Raw genomic sequence first — 19,375 nt, 5'->3', positions numbered from 1 at the left:
ACTTGGCCATTTGGGTTTTGCTGAAGGTGTACCCTGTGTGCAACCATTCCTATGTTTTACAGATTTTGCTTTAAAAAAAAAAAATACGAAAAAAATATCTGACAGGCAGATAACAAATAGCATAACAACTAACAAAACATTTGTTGGCCTATTACTGGTCTGGAGATGTAGTCACATTCCAGTTAAAAGGCAGTTAATTACCAAAAATCTAATTAATTAATGGCTGATGTGGAATAAACAACTTCTTTGTCTTCCAGATGGATGTTGATTCTTCATTAAGAGAGGGCATTTTATGCATGTTACATGACCTTTAACACCTCAACACACTTTTGTCCTTCCTACTGAAGATGACTGATGTCTACAGAGAGATGATTAATGTTTATTGATGAGTGATGAATTTGTAACGTGATCAAAGTTTGCAACCATCACACCTGTGAACTTTTGCTTGCACCTCCCCCCGTTTGCTTCTTTCTTAGATTGAAAACTGTTAAAATGACTTTTTTTTTTGTCTTTCTTGTTTTTTTGATTGAGACACATCCCTTGTCGCTCACGAACGCATGTGGACAAACTTCTCACACATGGCTCCTTTCACTCCTTTTGTCCCACTTTCTACCCTGGCAATTCTTGTCCTTGGTTACTGGTTGTCATGGTTTCAGGAGCCCCTGTAGGCTAAAAACTGGAGGGATTAAAGGCAGCCATTTTGGGGACAGCTGGGCCAGGTTGGTCCTTGTTGCCCCCTGTCCCGCTCCCAGTCACTCTGGGGGGAAGAGGGGTGGCATTGTGTGAGGATTAGAGCTTCCTGTGTGTCAGCTCATTACATGGGGTGGGAGGAGGGGAAGAGTACAGGGGTGAGTGGGTGAGTAGAAAGAGTGAGGGAGAGAAATGAAAGAGAAAATGAAAGAGAGTGGGTATGAAAGAGAGTATGACACAGAGAGGGGAGGGAAAGGCAAGGGAGGGAGGGAGGGAGGGAGGGAGGGAGGTGGTGGCCTCTACAGCTGCACCCTCAGTCACACTCATACAAGCTCTGATTATCCTTTTCACACACACACACACACACACAGACACACACACACACACACACACACACACACACACAGTACTGGGGAACTGAAACATATTAAAAGATACTGAAGGCAAAAAAAAAAAAGGCAGAATTAAGAGACAACTAGCCCAGCGCCCCAGACAAAAGACGCCCTGATCAAGACACACCGAGAGCTGGAACAAACATTAGAAAAATTAGCGTACATGCAGGCGCACACATACAAGACTCATACAAACAGAATACTTAAACAGATAAATGAATTCACGGAGACACAGGCTTGAACTGAACCCAGACAAAAAATACGCCCCCCCCCCAGTCCTAAAAAACCACAAACAAGCGACAAACAGGTCTCTTCTTCACATCACCATTGTTTTATTTATCTTTTATAGATCACATGGGAAGTATGGGAACATATTTTGTCATTGCTACAAAAAGGGGTTTACAAAGGGTAAAGTAAAGCATACAAATACTAAACTGGACTAAGCAGGAATGCAGTGAGTGCAGACAATTTCTGCAGGAGCAGAAAACTCTCAAATGCTTTGAGAGAGGAGAATGGGGAGGGTGGGTGGTAAAGGAGGGGGAGTTTTAACGGACGGGGCTCAATCCTTGTTGTCAGTTTGACACGGCACATCAACAACAAGAAAAAACATTTACAATCATCAGTATGAACACGGTCATTTACTGCTAGCAATGTTCACAGCTATAAGTACAGGAGTACTGATAATCTAACACAATCGTCGCCATCATTATTATTGTAATCATCATCATGGTTATCATCGTCATCATTGCCAGCATGTGTTTGCTCCAACTGATCTTTCGGCAGCAAAGGACACAGTGCAACTCACAGTGCAACACAGCACATCAGAAACATGCATTCAGCAGCATTGCATTAAAAAAAGGAAAGAAGAAAGTAACAATAAAAAGGCTTAACATGTAACCTCAGCTCATATTTACAAACAATGGCCATAACTAATTTGGCCTATTTTGGTATGGAGTTCATTTTGTAAAATTCTGGACCCTCCACTTTTTTACACTCAGCTTATACTGGTTTGATATTATGCAGTATGTGCTGTAGTAGGTGTCGGCAAAAAAGCGCAAACAATTAATTCTCCTCATGACTATGCTGTGAAATGCGTAAGATAAGGCCTCACTGTGGTCTTTGAAATACAAAAATACATAGCTAAAATACTACATTCAAAAGTCTCTTGTAATGGTACTACAATATAAACTAGATCTATCTAATACAAAAGGTGAACATGAATTTGAATTAATAGCTCTAAAAACAAATCTCATTCTATTAAAAAAATACATTCCCTTGTCAGGACCCTTTAAAAACTGACTGCAGCCATTCAACAATTCTAACTTTCTACACAGCAGTGCCCATAGGCTCACCTACCACATCAGAACCAACACTGATTGGTAGAGGATCTGTGCTGTCACCTTTCTCAGGGGATTTAGCCAATCCCTGCTTTTCATCCTGCTGTCCCAGGTTCTTATTGGCTGAATGTGAACTGCGATCGTCCGCAATGTCAGTGTCACTGGTTTGAGCCTTGGAGGGGGTACTGATCAATGCTCCAGGGTGAGTTTTCATATGTCCCTGTTGATGAGAAACACAACACAATAGTCATTTACTCACTCAGTCCAAATATACAAAATTGCACCAAACATGACCTAAAAATAAATCACCATTTAAATATCTTCATGTTACAATATCGAAATCATTGACTTTGGACTCTGGCACAGTTTTAACCCTTACCTTAAGCCCACTACGGCTGGCGTATGCCTTTCCACAGTGGGAGCAGCTGTAGGGTTTATCCGGGCGGGGAGGCTGACTCTGTGGGGCTGGTGCTGAGACAGAGGTCTCTGGGTCCACTGAAGGTTTTTCTGGCACACCATAACCCTCCTCCACTGGAGTGTCGTTGTCCAGCTCTGGATCCAACACTGACAAAGGCTCTCTGGGTGTGGTAGGCTCACCCTTCCCCTTAGTTTGGGCAGCGTCTCTCTCCTGTGGCCCTTGTGGTGCACTGCCACAGGCCTCTCCTGCATCTGGGATAACTTTGGGGCTAGCAGGAGGAGTGAGTGCAGGTAAGGGATTTGCAGCTGGGGGTTTTGGGTTAGAATCAGTGCTAGTCGCTGGCACGTCTGTCGAGCAGGCGTCATCATTATTAACCCCTCTGTGCAGTGCATCATTTTCTACCCCAGACTTCGAAACACAGAGGGATAGAGGGGTGTCATCTTCCTCTGCATCTCTATTCACTACAGCTGAATGAGAACTAGCTAAGGGTGCTTTGAAAGGGCTGGTGCTACCCAGGTCAGCGTGGGTCTCCTCCTCGGAGTACATGGAGCCGTTCATGGGGCTACCATCAGCCAGGGTGTTGTCTACCAGACGCAGGGGGTCCTCAGCTCCCACTGAAGGGGGATTACGGGTCAGGGGTGGGCTAACACTGGGTGTTGAACCCTCGGATTCCTCTGTCTTCACAGACGTAACATCAGGAGCTGTGGATTGCTTCGAGGTGGACCCTGAGTTGAGCACATCTTTTGGAGACCTGGAGCCTATTGTTAAGGCCAAGGGAAGGAGTTGTTGGGCTTTAGATGGGGAACTGATGGAGTCATTCTCACCATCATCAAAGACGGCGCTTTCCATTTCTGCACCGTCTTCAGGTGGCATGTCTTCATCAGGTGGTATTTGCCCTCCCAGGTGCAAGCGGATGTGATGCTGAAGTACCAAGGCATTAGTGAATTTGCGTGGGCACAGCGGGCAGGAGTTTAGGGCACGGGCATTTGGTGGTCTTGCACGGTGAGTAGCCAGGTGGGCCCTAAGGCTACCCTTTGTGGAGAAGGAGCGACCGCACAGCTTACAAGGGAACGGACGCTCTCCCAGATGTGTGGCCTGGTGCAAACGCAGAGCTCTAGGGCAGCTGAGGACACGCAGGCAGACACCACACTGGTTTGCAGCCTGGGCAGTAGAAAGAGAGGGGGCAGTTGTGGTGGTTGTAGTGCCTGAACCTGAGACTCCCTGACTGGTCACTAGTCCTGCAGCACTGGCACTTGGGCTCAGGCCAAGTGCAGCCAACATTTCCCTGCGATAGGCGCTGGACGTGGTGGTCAGGTCATGGCCGTGTGTGTCCCCATTGGCGTCAGCAGGTGTTTGTGAGGAGGTAGAGGGAGAAGAGTTAGAGGAAGAGGCACCTCCCTGTGGTTGCTTTTCAAGCTTCTGTACCAGCCGCTGCAACTTGGAGGTGTCTGAGGTCTGGGTTGAGGCGGTGGGAGAGGACGAGGAGGGTGATGAGGTTGATGGTTTAGGGAAAGGCGGAAAGGGGAAGGGTAGCTGATGAGGGGAAGTGAGGTGGGAGGAGGATGGGTGGCCCGGGGGCCGGAGAAGTGCAAGGTGATGAGGGGAGGTACCTCCAGGGAAGAGAATCTTGGGGAGGTGGGCTAGTTGGGAGTATGCAGAGGTTGTGTGAAGGGTAGAGTGAGGAGGTGTGTTTTCATCAAAACGCTGCTGCTTTGCTCCTTTAAACTGGCTCCCCATGGAGGAGGAGGAAGATGAGGACGTAGAAGAAGAAGGGAGTACAGTGCTCGATGCACTGGCAGCAGCTGCAGCTGAGGCTCTGTTTAGCTGGAGCAGTGAATGGGCTGTGGACAGCAGCGCCATGTCCACTGAGGGGGGCAGAGGTAGAGAGGAAGGCGAGGGCCGAGCTGACGCACCGGACAGGAATCCTAAAGCCATGTTCTCTGTCATTCCAGGAATGCTCCCTTTCACTCCGTTAAATGGCTCGTCATCATCAGCCCGCCGTTTTCTCCTTCTCTGGATGGCACCAGGGGCACATCCACTCTGTGTCTGCTCAGACAGTGCTGGGGGCAGCAGGGAGAGGGACAGCTCTGGGTTCTGCTCTCTGTGTCGCAGGAAGTGAGCTTTGAGGTTCCCTCTAGTTGTAAAACGGCTCAAGCAGACTGGACACTGGTAGGGCCTTTCACCAGTATGTGACCTCAGATGGATCTGAAGTGATGAATCACTGCTCAGCACTTTCCCACAAAAACGGCATACATGCTGAGGGCGTCCCGATGAGGAGGCAGAGGCGAGAGAGGAGCTGGGCTGGAGGTCCTGGGAATGGCTGGTGGTTGGAAGGGGAGGAGTAGGGAAGCTGACACCATTGTTGTGGCCGAATGAGGAAGTGTTAGACGATTTCTCGTGGAGGTAGCGTGGCGGTAGGCCTAATGACAAGGACAGTGGGTGCAGGGAGGCAACGGAGGAGCTGATAGATGAGGAAATAGATGAGGAAGAAGAGGAAGATAATGAGGAAGAGGTAGAGGAGGATGAAGCTCTGCTGCCATTAACATGAGAAGTGCCTGATTTGGAGACGGCTGGCTGGGGGAAGAGGGAAGACGGAAGGCCAGTCAACAGCGATGAAGCTGTGGTCACTGGAGTGGCAGTGGAAGGGTGTGTCGGTGATGAAGATGCTGCTCCCGTAGACTTCTGGTTGCTGTCTGCAGCACTGACCTGTGCGTTATTTTCTTGGCCAAAGACAGCCCCTCCAAGCCTTAGAACATGCCTACAGATCTCTTCTGTTATCTGCATCTGGTGGATTTGCCTCTGCTGTAAAACCCTCAGCTCCTCTAGGAGTACTGCCAGGGTTGGAGGCACCTGGATCTGTCCCTGCTGCCCTGTAGAGCTGGAGGACTGCTGCTGACCTGGACTGGAGCTGTCCCGGTGAGGCGGCACACACTGCGAGGATGTGGAGGAGGAGGAAGAGGAGGAGGTAGTGGCGGCGGCTGAACTGCCCACCGGTGGGGATGTCATGGTGGAGTGAGAGTTTCCTTGGTGGGAACCTGAGGTTTGACCCAGGGGAGGAGGCGAGTGAGTCTGGGAAGACAGCGAGGGATGAGGAAAGTCTGGGGAGAGGGAAGAATGGGTGTTGGGGAGGGAGGTGGTGAAGGGGGCAATGTGGCTGGGCCAGTGGGGAGGAGGCGAGCTCTCACTGGGTAAGGAGGGCGCGTGCAGCCCACCGGGGGATGGGCGAGGGGCCAGAGGCGGCTGGCAGTCGTGGAGAGAGGTGGGGGATGAGGATGAGGACCCTGATGATGTCACTTCAGAGCCCAGAGATGTGGACGGTGACTTCATTCCCAAGTGATCATCTGAAGATTGACAGAAAATAAGAATGCTAAAAATTATTTTTAAAACCTGAAAACCTGTGAGTTTCCTTGCAGGAGCCTTATTATGCTAAATCTCCAATATCAGTTCAGATATCCAGGTCCATAGATTCAATAAAACTTTCTGTTTCAGTCACAGAGTTTGTTTATTTCACTATTTTCCAGTTGCTGTTTATAAATTTAGTTTTTAAATTTGTGTGCAGACCAAAAGATCCTGTTTCAACTCCAAGGGAAATGCCTGCTAGGAAATGGCCTTCAACAAGCAAATAAACAAGTAGAAGAAACTCCACGGTCTTTGTAATGTCTTGTCTCAATCTGTGCTCTCCGCAGCAAAACTCCTCAAACATCTTGCACACACAAAAAAGCTTACAGACCACCTTGGTGCTATGGCAACACATTTAAGAGGACAATGGGCATCACCAAGACAACCCATAACCCCTCTTAACCCACCCCCTCCCTATAGCAGTTACGTCTTTCATCTCTCTATTCACCCTTCCCCCCTTACGTCACAGTGGAGGTCAAGGGTCAGGCCACGCTAAGGGTTCTGGGCACTGTCCAGACACTCTGATTGGTCAACTAATCTGACCTCTGCTGCTAAGGGGTCAAATTCTTTCAGAATCTTGAGCACAGAGTGAGAAAGAGTAAAAAGAAAAAGAAGGGGGGAGGGTAACAACAATGGAGAGACAAACTAACTATTCCCTCCTGGAGAGGTATAGTGATGGAATGAAAGACTGTACCTGAGTGAAATTCCTTCCCTGCGACTTATAAACAAACCTTAACCTGCCGGGAACGCCTAAATAAGTCCCAATCTGAACCTCCACCTTCATTTGTGTAACTTTACCTGCAGAGACCCTTGGGTGCATGCACTTGAAGCTATGTCCCATTGCAACACGGTACAAGTGCAAAACTGCGAGAGCAATCTATCTATCCCCTCTGAATGTTTTTTCCCATCCATCTGAAACCCCCCAACTGTGTAGGAGTATACAGTCAATAGCGCTGGGATGGGGGGGGGGGCGTGCATGAGGAAGAAAAGCATGAACGAAGAGCAAAAGGAAAATAGAATAGAGGGGTGGAAGATTAATCTTTACCAAAAACATCGCCTTCCCTTCCCCCCACCCATGCACCTTATTGTTAACAAATAAGAGAGTGTTCTGTGTTAATCAAAGACCTCCAGCAGGCAGGGCTGAGCAGCCTGTTGGTTTCCTAGAGGACGCGCAGCACATGAAAATGGCCACAGATGTATGTTAGTTAATCCTCCTCTATTCACTTCACAGGGACAAGTTTATTGGCCCTGACCAAAGTGCCTAAGGCCTCCATTTAGTGGGGCCCATTACAGTGAATGAATAAGCAGGAGGGGTTTCTATAGTTGACAAACTTAGATCTTAAACTTGTAAATCTGCGTTTGTTGGAATGTGGCCATGCATACATGGACTTACATATACATGTACATGAAATTTAAGAAAAGAAATTAAAGAGAAGCCACACACAAAACGTGTAAGTCCAAACCCAGACATTTGTAAAGTTCTTTAAAGTTTTTTTTTTAACTGAAAGTGAATTCCACATGCAGTGATGAGCACCAATTGGCTATGTGTTGTAGGATGTCCAGCCTCTCTTCCAAGAAATGCAAGACAAAAACACATGCACACTCGTGAAGGTGTTTTCTTACCGTGAGATAGCAGCCTCGGGCCACCCGGATCCGTGTTAACGAGATGCTGGGGTCGCTTCTGTTTCCGGCGTGACATGATTCACGGCGAGTCAGACAGAGAGGGGGGACATCAGTCGGTGGAATGGCACTAGGCACGTTTTTGCGCACTTGGACGCGCTCCTGAAAGCATCCAAGCATCCAAAGTTCAAAAGTCGCGCAATTCCGGCAAGCCCTTGGATTAAAAAAAAAAAAAAATTAAATTTGTATAATCGGTTGTAAATGTTGAAAGAGCGGTCTTTCATGGGAGAAAGACAAAAAAGAGGACATTGGTGTTTGGAAATCCGGAGGTCTGCACCCCGTCATATGAATCTGCCGTGAGTGCGTGTGTGTGGCTGTTTTGTAAAGTCTCTTCTCCCCCAAAAAACTTGTCCAATTTGCGCCCCTCCTCTCCCACGGCTGCCCCGCTGCATGCACATACAGGGAACACACACAAACACACACACACCATATACACACACACGCCATACACACTCATACACACAGAACCACTCCTTGTTCTTCAATGATATTTGCATTTCAATGGCGTGTAACACACAGCCTCCCTGGTTCTCTCTTTCTCTTTCTCCCCAGCTTTATTTTTTCTTTACACACTCACACAGCAGCTATAAACTTTCAATAAAACATGACAACGAGGTGTCAAAGCCGCTGGATGCCTTAAAACAAATTAAAATGGGCGTAAGAATTGGCCATTTGCTAAAGATAAATGTTTCAATCATTGCAGGAGGGGAATAAAACCTCCATGGGTCAAATTAAGATGCAATAACATGTCAGAAATAAGTCTAACAGGTGACATCTGTTTATGATGCCCCCCCCCCTGCCAACCAGGTGTTCTGCACCTTCTTTCTAATCCTCAGCAAGGTTGATGACTAAAAAAAATATCATATAGTTGGAATAATTGACTGGCAGGTGGTTTCCATCAACAAGAGTCAAAAATCCGTCCTCCCAGCGGTGTTATTTTGCACCAAATGAGGAGTGTATGAGCGATATTTCCACCCTTTGATTTCCATACGGCCAATTATCAGCAACGGTGCAGTGAGTGGCTGTTGTTTGCAAGTGGGGCCACACAGCCGTTCCACATGCACGCATGTAGTTCGTGTGTTATCACGAACCGCATAATAAACCCCTCCCACCCACCCCCCAGGAAAAAAAAAAAAAAAAAGCATCTTACACTGGAGCTCTATTTAAAAGGCAGAGAATAGATGGGAATCTTTGACAATGGCGTGCTGGACACAGTTGAGTGAGCATCTCCCCTCTCTCACTATGAACCCCCGGATCCGCTGCCGCACAGCACAATGCCCCTCTTTCACCCCCTGCCTTTACTCCTGTACCACGTGGAGAAATGGATAAAAGAGAGAGAGAGAGAGAGAGAGAGAGAGAAAAGTGGGAGGAGGAGGAGGAGGACGGGGGCCATATTTAAGTAGGTGTCTCACATTATACATATATCCACGCGGAGGCCGTGTAAGAAAAACAGGGCCCCGTTCGATTCCATTCAAGCTCATTAGCATCGCATGGAAAATAAACAGGGACCAACGAACAAATGATGCTGGACGTAAAGTCAAAGTTCAAGAGGTTGTTTTAAGAAGTACACAGATCCTTCCCTTAAGCAAACATGCAGTGCCACAACGTTCACTGAAATTTCACTGAAGCGAAAGTAGCCTAAAGAAATATCAACATTAATGTACTTTAAGTGTTCGTTCAAATGCTTCTTACTCTCTTCAGAGACTTGCATAGTTTTACTATTTACATATTATATCTGCATCGTTACTATTTGTACGTTAAAATATAAGCATTTTAACGTTGCAGGTAGTTGGGTGAATATAAGTGCGACTACTTCATATCGGCTACTGTTGGGTAGTTTCACAGATAAAATGCATAAAGTTTCATAAGCCGATCACATGCGTTAGTTGTAAATCTTAGTCTGCAAAGTAACTACGGCTGTTATATGAGTGTATTGGACTGAAAGGGTTGTATAAACTAGGTCGCACAAAATGCAAATCCTCAAGTAAAGTACAGGTTCTTCAGAAGCAGAAAAAGGGTGGATTTCAAAACTGGAGTAAATATCCTGAACTATGTCCCACCACGGTTCATCAGGTTGAAATATCGTCAAAACGTACGTATGTAGTGTGTATTTCTACCAGCATAAGCTTTATAGAAGAAACGTGCAGAGGGAGTTTTTCTCAAAATATCCTGAAATTGGTATGAAATTTACATGTATTGTAAATGCCTATATCCTAGAGGCATTGCACAAGAATAAACAGAGTTTAAGATTTGTCCTGAACATATCATTTAAGCATTTTAGACACAATGTCGGCTAACTCCTACATTTTTTGCCATCGTGATGTTGCGTTGCCGTCAGCCAATCGGATTCCAGCGCTCATCCAGCGTCACCTGCCGCCACCTGCGGAGGGACGAAACCGGCCTTAGCTGGTAGGTTGTGCACCTCTCGGAATGAACCATCAAATAACGGTTGAGTTATTGCTAATGTGTCACTTTAAGCGGAGCAGAAAATATAGTTTTAAAAGTCAAAGTTGTTTTTTTTTTCAAAAGCAGCTTGTGAACATGGAGCGGGCATAGCACTTTCGCCTGAGTGAACTAAGAGTCGTCAATTTAGCTGCTAGCCTGCTAATGCTAACACTTAGTGGCAGTTGATGTAAAGATTAAACTAGCTATGTAACCAAAACTTACACTCATCCTCCGTCATACAACTAAGTTGTGATATTTGGAGTATTTAGTAATTCTTTATCTACTACTTTTCTATTCGATTCTGTGAAATGGATAGAAAGTGGAAATAAAAGCTTGAGTGGAAAGTCGGCTAAGGCTTAGCATTCGCTCATTGAAGAGCTGCTAGTTAACACAGTGGAGCACTTGGAAGCTTTACGAAATAAGTGGATTGCCCTGAAAGTACTTGAATTATTGAATGTTACAATATTGTAGTAAAATTTCCAGCTCTCCATTTTACATTTAAAGAGGATTCATTTAAAAGTAGGATTGAAAAATGAATGAATGAATGAATGAATGTGTCTGTGGTAGTTAAGTATGGCCAACATCACAATGTTTTCCCAATCCCAAGAAAAAAATGAGGGGAGAGAAAAGTGTTTGTAATCCATAAAACAGCTAAATTCATTCAGCATTCACTCATAAAAAATAAAATTTTGAAACCTCAAACCTGGTGATGTTGATTTCCTAAATTTAAACTAATAGGGCTTTAAATCACTGAGAATCCCCACATAAATGCTTTGCTTTCAAAACAAATGTCAATTAAAAAGGCCTTTTATTCAAATAAAGTTTATTTGGTTTACCTTCATACGGTAAAGGTTTCTTCCACTCAAAATGCATCTGCTTCATATTCCACATCAGACTATTGCACTGATCTCCATTACTGAAATGCACTTTCCTCAGTCACGGCCATGTCTCTCTGCGAAGACACACTCCTGTGTAACTTCCCAAAGTGCCGGACCAAACTGATCGGCTTTGCCTGGGTCACAGCCTGCTCACATGTTTTCTGTGATCAGCACGGATCCGGTGAGTTCAGCCGCTCTCCTGCCATCTGCCCGGCCTGCTCCTCTGCGCTGTCTGGGAAGTTGGACATTGTAAGGACGGAGCTGTCACCCTCTGAGGAGTACAAAGCCATGGTGCTGGCAGGATTGCGACCAGACATAGTTCTGGACATCAGCGGCCGCGCTCTGGCCTTCTGGAGCTATCAGGTCAAATATCTTTCTGTCTGTATGTCTATTAACTTTGCGTAGCTCGGTATCTGTGAACCTTGAATTGTCTGTCAGTCCAGTTGTCTCCCCTTTTCTTATAAAACACCCAGCTTGTCAGTCTCTTGCATACAGGTCCATCAGGAGCATATGTACCAAGAGTACAGTCTGTCACGGGCCGATGCGCAACTGAAGCAGATGGAGAAGGTGTTGACCCAGCAGAGCCAGAGCAGAGAGCTGGAGCTCACCGCCATGAGAGGGGAAATCGCCTCCCTGAAGAAAGTAAACCACAACTCTTAAACCCAAGTGCATATTCAAAACCCCATATTTGAAATGAGACCCTAAGACTGTTGTTAAGTGCCACAACTATTTTGTGTGGGTAAACAGCTCCAGTATCCTCTATGACCTGCTCTGTTGCCATAGTGTAAGCTCTTTACACATAAGATTGTGCAAAGAGCTTAAGGATGGTCCACAAATAAGTTAGAATTTGAATGGTGATCTATTGGAAAAAAAAAACGTCTTTAGTCACCATTAGTCCTACATTGATGTCCAGGACGTTATTACAGAAAATTCCTAACCTGAAATCTCGACTTTTATGTTAAGGCTTGATTTAGAATTTTAGAAACATATAGATTCAGAAGAATATATGAAAATGTAGAAAACTTTATTTCCGTCAGGTGATGGAGGAGTATAAGAGGAAGTACAGTGAGGTGTCCGAGAGGCTGATGGAGAGGAACAGGCAGTACCAGAAACTACAGGGGCTGTACGACTCTCTGAGGCTGCGCAACATGGTGGTGGGTGTCGGGGAAAGAGACACACTGTCACAACCAGGACATAACAACTTCAGCACTGGTAAGAACAACAATTTGACTTAAAGGTACACTCTTGAAATGATAGATGCTTTGTGCAGGAGGTAAGTAGATATTTCACAATGAGAGATCATTTACAGTACATTTAGGTGCACATAGTAATTAAGTAACATTAAGCAGAAATGCCACTTTAGGCTCTTGGAAGCTGTAATGGACTTTTTCCACAATTTTTTGGACATTTTATATGCTTAACAACATATTAATTAGGTTACAGATGAACTGATCATGAAAATAACTGTTACTTGCAGCCCAAAACAGTATGTTTGGTAGGAAAATAAATAAACTTCATTTAATACAGATGACAAAGGTTAAGTGTTTTTCAGTCTCTTCCTGGGAATTAAATGCTTTTATAACATCAGTTGTCACCTTGTGCCCACACTGATTAATGAGAAAGAGGAAGGAAGCTCAGCAAGAATAATGTTAACTGGCACAAAGGAGGACACAGCCGTAGGTGTTCTGTCGGGAGGAAGAGGTCATCAAGAAAGAACAGTGGGAGTAATGAGCTAATTGTCTATGTAAGGGAATTTTAGTCAGGACAACAATGAAGGACATCCGTCAACCTCCTGTGTGTCACCCAGGGCTGGCTCGACAGGCAACTCCCCAGAGAAGCCCTCAGTTCCTCTCCATGGGCCCTGATGTGGACAATCGATTCTTCTCCTGCCTGGAGGCTGATGGAGCCAAGACCTTCTTTCAGTTCAGTTCCCCGGCCAGGGAGAAAGGCCAGTCCTTCATCAGGAAGCACTGAGAGGAACAGGTTTCATAGTGACTTTAGCTGAACTGCTATTATTCCCATTAACAAATTGTTGTGGTTTAACCTTAATTTAGTTGGTGTTTGCCGTAAGTTCATTTTTGTATCATTTATTGTAATTTTGAACCTTAAATGTGTTTTTGGACAACTATAACAAATATTGGACTAAAAGTGTTGTTGAATGCAACTATGACCTTTTAGTCTTGTTTTGTACATTTGTGCCGCAAGTCCAGTAAAAGTAAGTAAAATACAACACAATCACTGTCTCTTCACAGAGCACTGCCTGCCTTAGTCTACTTCATTATGTAGATTTTGCCAAATTGACAAAAATGTTTAAACTTGACCCATTCTTTGTCAAAAACTGACATATTTTAAGAAATGACACATTCAGGAGGACATCACCATAGAATTAAGCCCTTTGTTGTTGTTTTTCTTCATTATTTTGATATGTGATTAATATCTGAAAAGTGTAACAAGATTAGGGGGAGTAGGGTAAGTCTCACCCTAACTGAAGAAAAAGAAAAGGGATTGCTTGTTTTGGGCCAAAACATTTCAGAATGCTCCATATAAATTTTGATAGGACTGATATCATATAGTTCAAAAATAGATCCCACACAATGGCACTGAAAGGTTGGTGGTGTAATTGCCACATCAGGTCTGCATGAAAAAATATCACATTTCCTTCAATTGTAGAGTGCATTTGTGTCATCGCATGACTAAAGTTAGGTGTGTGTGTGTGTAATGTGAAGTTTGTTCCTACGTAGCGAACGACTTAAGTGGTTGGTTAACTGGCTGACCTAGACCCAAAGAATGAAGAACAAAATGTTAGAGGCAAAAGGATTTTTTTAGGATAAACTAAAGTCAAAATTCTGACATCACATTTTCATCATCACAGGTTCATTCATTTGCAAAAACAACTTCATGTTGTCCCCACAACAACAGAATACCAAAAAAAAAAGAGAAATATTTATAAATATAAACAAACTGTCTCTCTAAAGACAATGTAACACAATGGCCTCTATATACAAAACAACACATAAAACAGGCACAAACTTTGGAATCTTCAAACTTCCATAATTATCCAAACTGTTCTTCCATATCCAGCAAAAAAGTTGGTCCTCTCGCTTCTCGCCCGGGTCATTCACTCTGGGGCTTGTAGCTGACAGAGGCAGCAATCTGACTCTGGATGTTTTGTTTCTTGCCGTTGACGATGAGCAGCAGAGGAGAGTCCACTCGTATACTTCTGAAGTCAAATGACTACCGGGGAGAAGTGAAGCAAAAGTCAGACAATCAGATAACCATTATTCAGTAAATTTTTTAACCACACGCATGGAACACTGACCTTATCTTTATGTGTTATACTGTGTCGTTTGACCTGAGGTTCAGGAATGACTACAGTGTCTCCTATCAGGACACCCCAGCTGTCCGCTGTGTTGTATACCATCACCACTATACACGTCTCCTCGCTGTCCACCATGCCGAATGTACTGGGGAAAAGGGAGGTCAAGATTTTACAATATCACTCAATAAAACAAGCCCTCTTCCTCTGCTGTCGCACCAAGACCAAGGCAACCTGCATGAGGATAAGTGGACTAAGATGATAAAAAGAAGGTGCACTCACAAGGCCATGCGACCCTCAGAGGCCAGGCTGAACACCACTTTGCCCAATGCGGCCATCCCGGTGTTGTGGCCATGTGAGAGGGAGGACAGAGTTCGAGGCTCCAGGCTGCCCACACGGCCTGTGGGAGAACGAAACTGAGGGGAGGAGCAGGGACCCAAAGCCGATGTGTTGAGGTTAGAGAGCATGGTCCGTAACCGACGTGCCTTCACCTTCCCCTGAAGAGAAATACAGACTGAGGGTTAGGCGCAAAACAAGGCGTATGGCTGCACTTTGCTGCCACATTGTGGTTAAATAAAAATTGTCCTTACTTCTGACAATGTAAGCAGACGGTCTCAAAGATGACATTTCATAAAACCAATGTATTCTGTTTTTTTCAAAAAAACAAAAAACAAAAACAGACAAGACTAAACAGAGTAAGCACAAGGATTTAGACATAAAACATAAAAAACAAACAGGTGATGCTAAAAATACAATACACAAATAACTTAGGACGTTTCTTTCTATTAAAACAAGTTCAGTGGTATGTATTTGTTTCTCCTGAAAACATCATTTCCTCTACCTTCTTTCATTTAATTGTACATTCCTTCTTTAACTTGTTGCAATTTTTGAAATGTTCTTGTTATTTCTTCCTAATCTTGAATCAACAACAGGATTTCTATAAGCATAGTTTACTTTTTATGGTTCAAAGCATAGATCTCTGACATTTTCGATATATATATGTCATTCGTAAACTGAGATTTTTGTTGATTCTGCTAGAGCCAAAACTACTAGTTGATGAATCAAATAGTCGATCAACACAAAAATTAATTGGCAACTATTTTGAGCGAAAGTGAGTACATTTTTCAAATCAAAAAACAGCAAAACTTCACTGGTTTATATTTCCCATATATTTAGAAATTCAATGTTGTAAATTGTCAATAGTTGATAAAAATTGGTCATAAGTATGTCATAACAAATAACATGATTTCTGCAGCAAGTGTGTGAATGAGCAACACATTCTACTACCTTGTTCTGTAGGAGTTCTGTGACTTTCTCCAGATACTCCAGCAGCTGCCTCTCTCTCTCCGGAGGCTCCGCCCAGCCGGGGTCGAGCGCCGCCGCTCGGCTGTAGCCGCCGAGCGCAGACCCAAACATCTCCTCATACTGGAACAGAGTGGCTCGGTTGAAATGCAGCTCCGGGTAACAGGAGGCAGCTCTGTCCACTTTCTCCTACAAAAGGTGGGAGAGGAGTGAAAAATTTGTACAAATGGTGCAATCGGTGCTGATTGGTTTTAACTGTGCAATTAAGTGTGTGTGCCTGCTTTGTGTGTGTACTCACAGATTGTGCATAGGCACTTAGAGCTTGTTGAGACAACTGTGGATTCTGTCCGCAGGTGAAAAACAGGGACACATAGGCATTTCCCAGGATATCTGTATACAGAAACATAAAATTAAATTTTGTTCAATTATGTGCAGGACAGAGCATAATTTGTATAATGACTGTTTTAACTTCTGGATATTATCTTGATCTGTGTAACAACCAGCTCCCTCATTACAGAGAGCAAGAGGATCGCTACCCACATCCCCACAACACTGTCTTCACCCTCTCTGCTTCCTAAGGACTCGGACGCTCTACTCACACCAGGACGTCCCGTCTGTGACATCCAGCTGGACAGCTTGTCGGGCCATGTCCACACTCTCCAGCACCTGTTTGCCATGTGCGTCATTGTCTGACACTGGCAGCTGCCTCAGCACCATGGACAGGTTACGCAGAGACACTTTGTTCTTACTCTACAGAGGTGGAAGATAAAGCACAGACAGATGAGTTAATAAGTGAAACCTAGCGTGGCAAGATAGACAGAGAAGGTAAATTACAAAAACTAGATTAGTACTCGGAAATGGCCTGCAAGTTCATTGGCTATAGCTTTAGATGTTCTGTAATTTTCAATGGGGATTTTGAATAGAAAACAAGTTAACATCAATGAAAGCATACTGCAAATTTTGAAATACAATAATACTTTTAATATTAAAAAAGTACAGTACAGAATAGCTTGCTTTTTACTTCAGAGCTTGTTATGTGATTCCTAAATAATGGCTTTCTATGTGAAGCCATAGCAGGTGAATGGAAAAAGACTAAGTGAAAACACACACTCTGTACCTGCTGCAAGGCTCCAGTGAAGCAGTTCTTGGCACCAATCAGGTCTCCTTTTTTCCAGTACTGCTCCCCCAGTGTGTTCCAGCCCTCGACCAGGCCAGGCTCAAGCTTCACAGCCCGGGAAAGGCACTCTTCCGCGACAGCACTGAAGTCTGGAACCACGTTCAGACACCTGCCTTTCTGCAGCAGAAACTCTGCTTTGTGCTTATAGCGATCTGTGGCAAGTAACAAACACAGAGATACACCTGGTGTGAATGATACTCTGCAAATTGAAGATGAAATGCAGAGCTGTTGTGTAAACACAACACCCACCTTCTTTCTCCTCCAGCTTCTTTAGTGTCTTCTCTGTTTCCTGTGCAACATCACTTTGTTTCCTTCCTGCTTCCTCCACACTGTGAGTCTCAAAATAGCAATCTCTGAAATTATACAGTTCATCCACAAGCTCCTGTGATGGGAGGACATGGAGAGGGGGGAGGTGGGTAGATGCAAAAAATAGATTATGAATTCTTAGCAGTTTGAAGTTAAAAATAGCACAAAACTGAGTTTCTGAAAAACTAGGACAATCGTGCTATAATGAACGCTACCAATCCGCCAGCACACTATGGCTAATTGGTTACTTTTGTATGTGACTTGATACATCAGACAAATCAGCAACACTGTAAAATCACTTTGGTTGTTATTGGCTTTGTTTGGTTAGCTGAGAATACTTCAACATATTAAATATACATGAAATAAACAAACATCGGACTTTGTCAGGTGTAAAACGACAAAACTCCTGGATTTATTTCCATCTTTGTCTATTGTGTTTATACAGATGAGGACAAGTATTCTATGTCTGACAAAAGAAATAAGGGAAACTGAGAACTAAAAACTGGAAAATTAAATCATTTTTTAAACAAGCAGAAGAGCATTCAGCAGATTTTACACTTCAAGGTGAGTTTACTCATTACATGGAGTAATAATCAGCCTGTGAAAACAGCTATAAAATGTACTCTGCAGCTCTGAAAGAAGTTGCTAATGTGTAAAAATAACCCCTTGACAATGCCATCAGGGTTATCTGCTCTTCGAGATTTTTCTTTTTTTAAAGAAGCCTTGCGATGCTTACTGGGAGGATGGAGTTTGAAAACACAGGGTGGGGCTAATGAATGAAGCTACTGAGTTGCATTATAGAAATTGTAGGATCCAACGTTTATAGTGCATGACCAATAATTTGGACTAAATGTCAGGATATCCGAGGCTCTGTTATTTTGATTTTGCCCAACGTCATGGAAGTGTAATTCAAAATTAAAGGAATAACCCTAGTTTAAAAAAAAAAAAATTCAAGTGGTTTTTGAAACTAAATACAGTCAAATACAGATTTATCTTAATGATACGCATTCCCGAAAAGCACAACCATCTATGCACCTGCATTTGTCCTAATGGTGTGTAAAAATGTAAAAGGCTATTGATGAATTATTGTTAATATTATCAGTGCATCTCTGGTGCCCGTGCTTGGTGCATTAAGCCTTAAGGCACTCTGACAATCTGGTGACTCAGCAAGAAGTACCAGGATTCACATGCAAGGCATCCATATCATGTTACATTTATCCGGTAGTTTAATGAGGTCAAATTACAGATTTGAAGTCACTCTATACCTTTAGCATCAAGTGTGGTACATACATGCAAAGAGAGCAGAAATACAGTTAGCATGACAGTTGAAGCCAGTTGTTATAGTAACGAGTCGTTAAGGAGATGTCCAGCAAGCGGACTAAGAGGCAACACACGACAAATGGCCCACAAGAAGTCAATAAAAAACCACGGTTTGAGACACAGCGGATTTAAATATCCGTATGATATAAGTGACAGGACTTACCTTGAAAATTTGCAGTTCGTTTTTGTCTTTCACTGGCTCACCGCTCTTCTCGTCTTCCGCCATCTTTGCGTTAGCGTATAGCAGGAATAGCCCGATAGCAGCTGAAGTGGAACAAATACAACGAGTTACGGATCAAGTACCAAATTTAAGGCTCCTTTGTCAATGTGTTGACAGAAACCCATCATTTCTTTCACAACTTATCACGAGTGTAATGAGTTTTAACAAGGAGGAAACAGGCTTTTAATTTCATTGACGCCGGAACTTGGAGTGGTTCGCACTGAAAATGTTTCCGACAACGGACATCCTCAAAAAATAAACAGAGAAACTTTTACTGTGGAGTTTTTCGTCTCCTAAAATACATATTTTAATACCTACTCATGAAAGTATGATACTTTATTTAATACAGATAATACAACCGCCGTTCACTGTCAGCCGGAACCTTTCAGTCAAGCTGCTGATCCGACACTTTTTCGCCGTGTACCATACATTCTTCGCTCCTCGCAGGGCAGACAGTGGTCAACTTTTGTCTTGAAGCCGTTCAGTGCGGCCGGT

The 19,375-nt window shown here is 44.0% G+C and overlaps 3 protein-coding genes across 5 annotated transcripts; 1 reads left to right on the top strand and 2 right to left on the bottom strand.

Moving 5' to 3' along the window:
• Positions 1–1,478: 1,478 nt before the first annotated feature.
• Positions 1,479–7,935, bottom strand: si:ch211-212k18.5 (sal-like protein 4). The gene is made up of 3 exons (XM_040141249.1): positions 7,860–7,935; positions 2,799–6,178; positions 1,479–2,639 (listed from the first exon to the last, which is right to left on the bottom strand). The coding sequence occupies exons 1-3, from the start codon at positions 7,933–7,935 to the stop codon at positions 2,409–2,411; spliced, it is 3,687 nt and encodes a 1,228-aa protein (XP_039997183.1). The 3' UTR covers positions 1,479–2,408.
• A 2,319-nt stretch (positions 7,936–10,254) lies between these two features.
• On the top strand, positions 10,255–13,474 carry LOC120797161 (E3 ubiquitin-protein ligase CCNB1IP1). Of its 2 annotated transcripts, none has more exons than XM_040140517.1 (5): positions 10,255–10,325; positions 11,298–11,602; positions 11,735–11,881; positions 12,277–12,451; positions 13,047–13,474. In XM_040140517.1, the coding sequence occupies exons 2-5, from the start codon at positions 11,306–11,308 to the stop codon at positions 13,211–13,213; spliced, it is 786 nt and encodes a 261-aa protein (XP_039996451.1). In that variant the 5' UTR covers positions 10,255–10,325; positions 11,298–11,305; the 3' UTR covers positions 13,214–13,474. The 2 variants fall into 2 exon arrangements, with proteins under 2 accessions (XP_039996451.1, XP_039996452.1); XM_040140518.1 differs by lacking the exon at positions 10,255–10,325 and adding an exon at positions 10,326–10,364.
• On the bottom strand, positions 12,247–19,369 carry ttc5 (tetratricopeptide repeat domain 5). 2 transcript variants are annotated; one of them, XM_040140515.1, is made up of 10 exons: positions 19,305–19,369; positions 18,824–18,924; positions 17,284–17,416; positions 16,975–17,186; positions 16,457–16,607; positions 16,156–16,247; positions 15,843–16,046; positions 14,838–15,052; positions 14,559–14,703; positions 12,247–14,473 (listed from the first exon to the last, which is right to left on the bottom strand). In XM_040140515.1, exons 1-10 carry the CDS (start codon positions 19,309–19,311, stop codon positions 14,354–14,356), a joined length of 1,380 nt encoding a protein of 459 aa, XP_039996449.1. In that variant the 5' UTR covers positions 19,312–19,369; the 3' UTR covers positions 12,247–14,353. The 2 variants fall into 2 exon arrangements, with proteins under 2 accessions (XP_039996449.1, XP_039996450.1); XM_040140516.1 differs by having other exon boundaries at positions 19,240–19,352.
• Between the last annotated feature and the right edge of the window lie 6 nt (positions 19,370–19,375).

The sequence above is a fragment of the Xiphias gladius genome, chromosome 12 (assembly GCF_016859285.1).
Source record: "Xiphias gladius isolate SHS-SW01 ecotype Sanya breed wild chromosome 12, ASM1685928v1, whole genome shotgun sequence".
In the NCBI taxonomy this organism is placed as follows: domain Eukaryota; kingdom Metazoa; phylum Chordata; class Actinopteri; order Istiophoriformes; family Xiphiidae; genus Xiphias; species Xiphias gladius.
The sequence above is the reverse complement of the archived record's forward strand: the minus strand, read 5'-3'. Positions and strand labels throughout refer to the sequence as shown.

What these genes read in the sequence shown, in the direction of transcription:
- si:ch211-212k18.5 (XM_040141249.1), bottom strand. Translation starts at nt 7,935, where the DNA reads ATGTCACGCCGGAAACAGAAGCGACCCCAGCATCTCGTTAACACGGAT. An exon ending in CCCGAGGCTGCTATCTCACG is followed by an intron (nt 6,179 to 7,859) that starts GTAAGAAAACAC and finishes GTCAATCTTCAG; the next exon opens with ATGATCACTTGGGAATGAAG. An exon ending in CCAGCCGTAGTGGGCTTAAG is followed by an intron (nt 2,640 to 2,798) that starts GTAAGGGTTAAA and finishes TCTCATCAACAG; the next exon opens with GGACATATGAAAACTCACCC.
- LOC120797161 (XM_040140517.1), top strand. Translation starts at nt 11,306, where the DNA reads ATGTCTCTCTGCGAAGACACACTCCTGTGTAACTTCCCAAAGTGCCGG. An exon ending in TGGCCTTCTGGAGCTATCAG is followed by an intron (nt 11,603 to 11,734) that starts GTCAAATATCTT and finishes TCTTGCATACAG; the next exon opens with GTCCATCAGGAGCATATGTA. An exon ending in AAATCGCCTCCCTGAAGAAA is followed by an intron (nt 11,882 to 12,276) that starts GTAAACCACAAC and finishes TATTTCCGTCAG; the next exon opens with GTGATGGAGGAGTATAAGAG.
- ttc5 (XM_040140515.1), bottom strand. An exon ending in TCACTGGAGCCTTGCAGCAG is followed by an intron (nt 16,608 to 16,974) that starts GTACAGAGTGTG and finishes CCACCTCTGTAG; the next exon opens with AGTAAGAACAAAGTGTCTCT. An exon ending in CACAGACGGGACGTCCTGGT is followed by an intron (nt 16,248 to 16,456) that starts GTGAGTAGAGCG and finishes TTCTGTATACAG; the next exon opens with ATATCCTGGGAAATGCCTAT.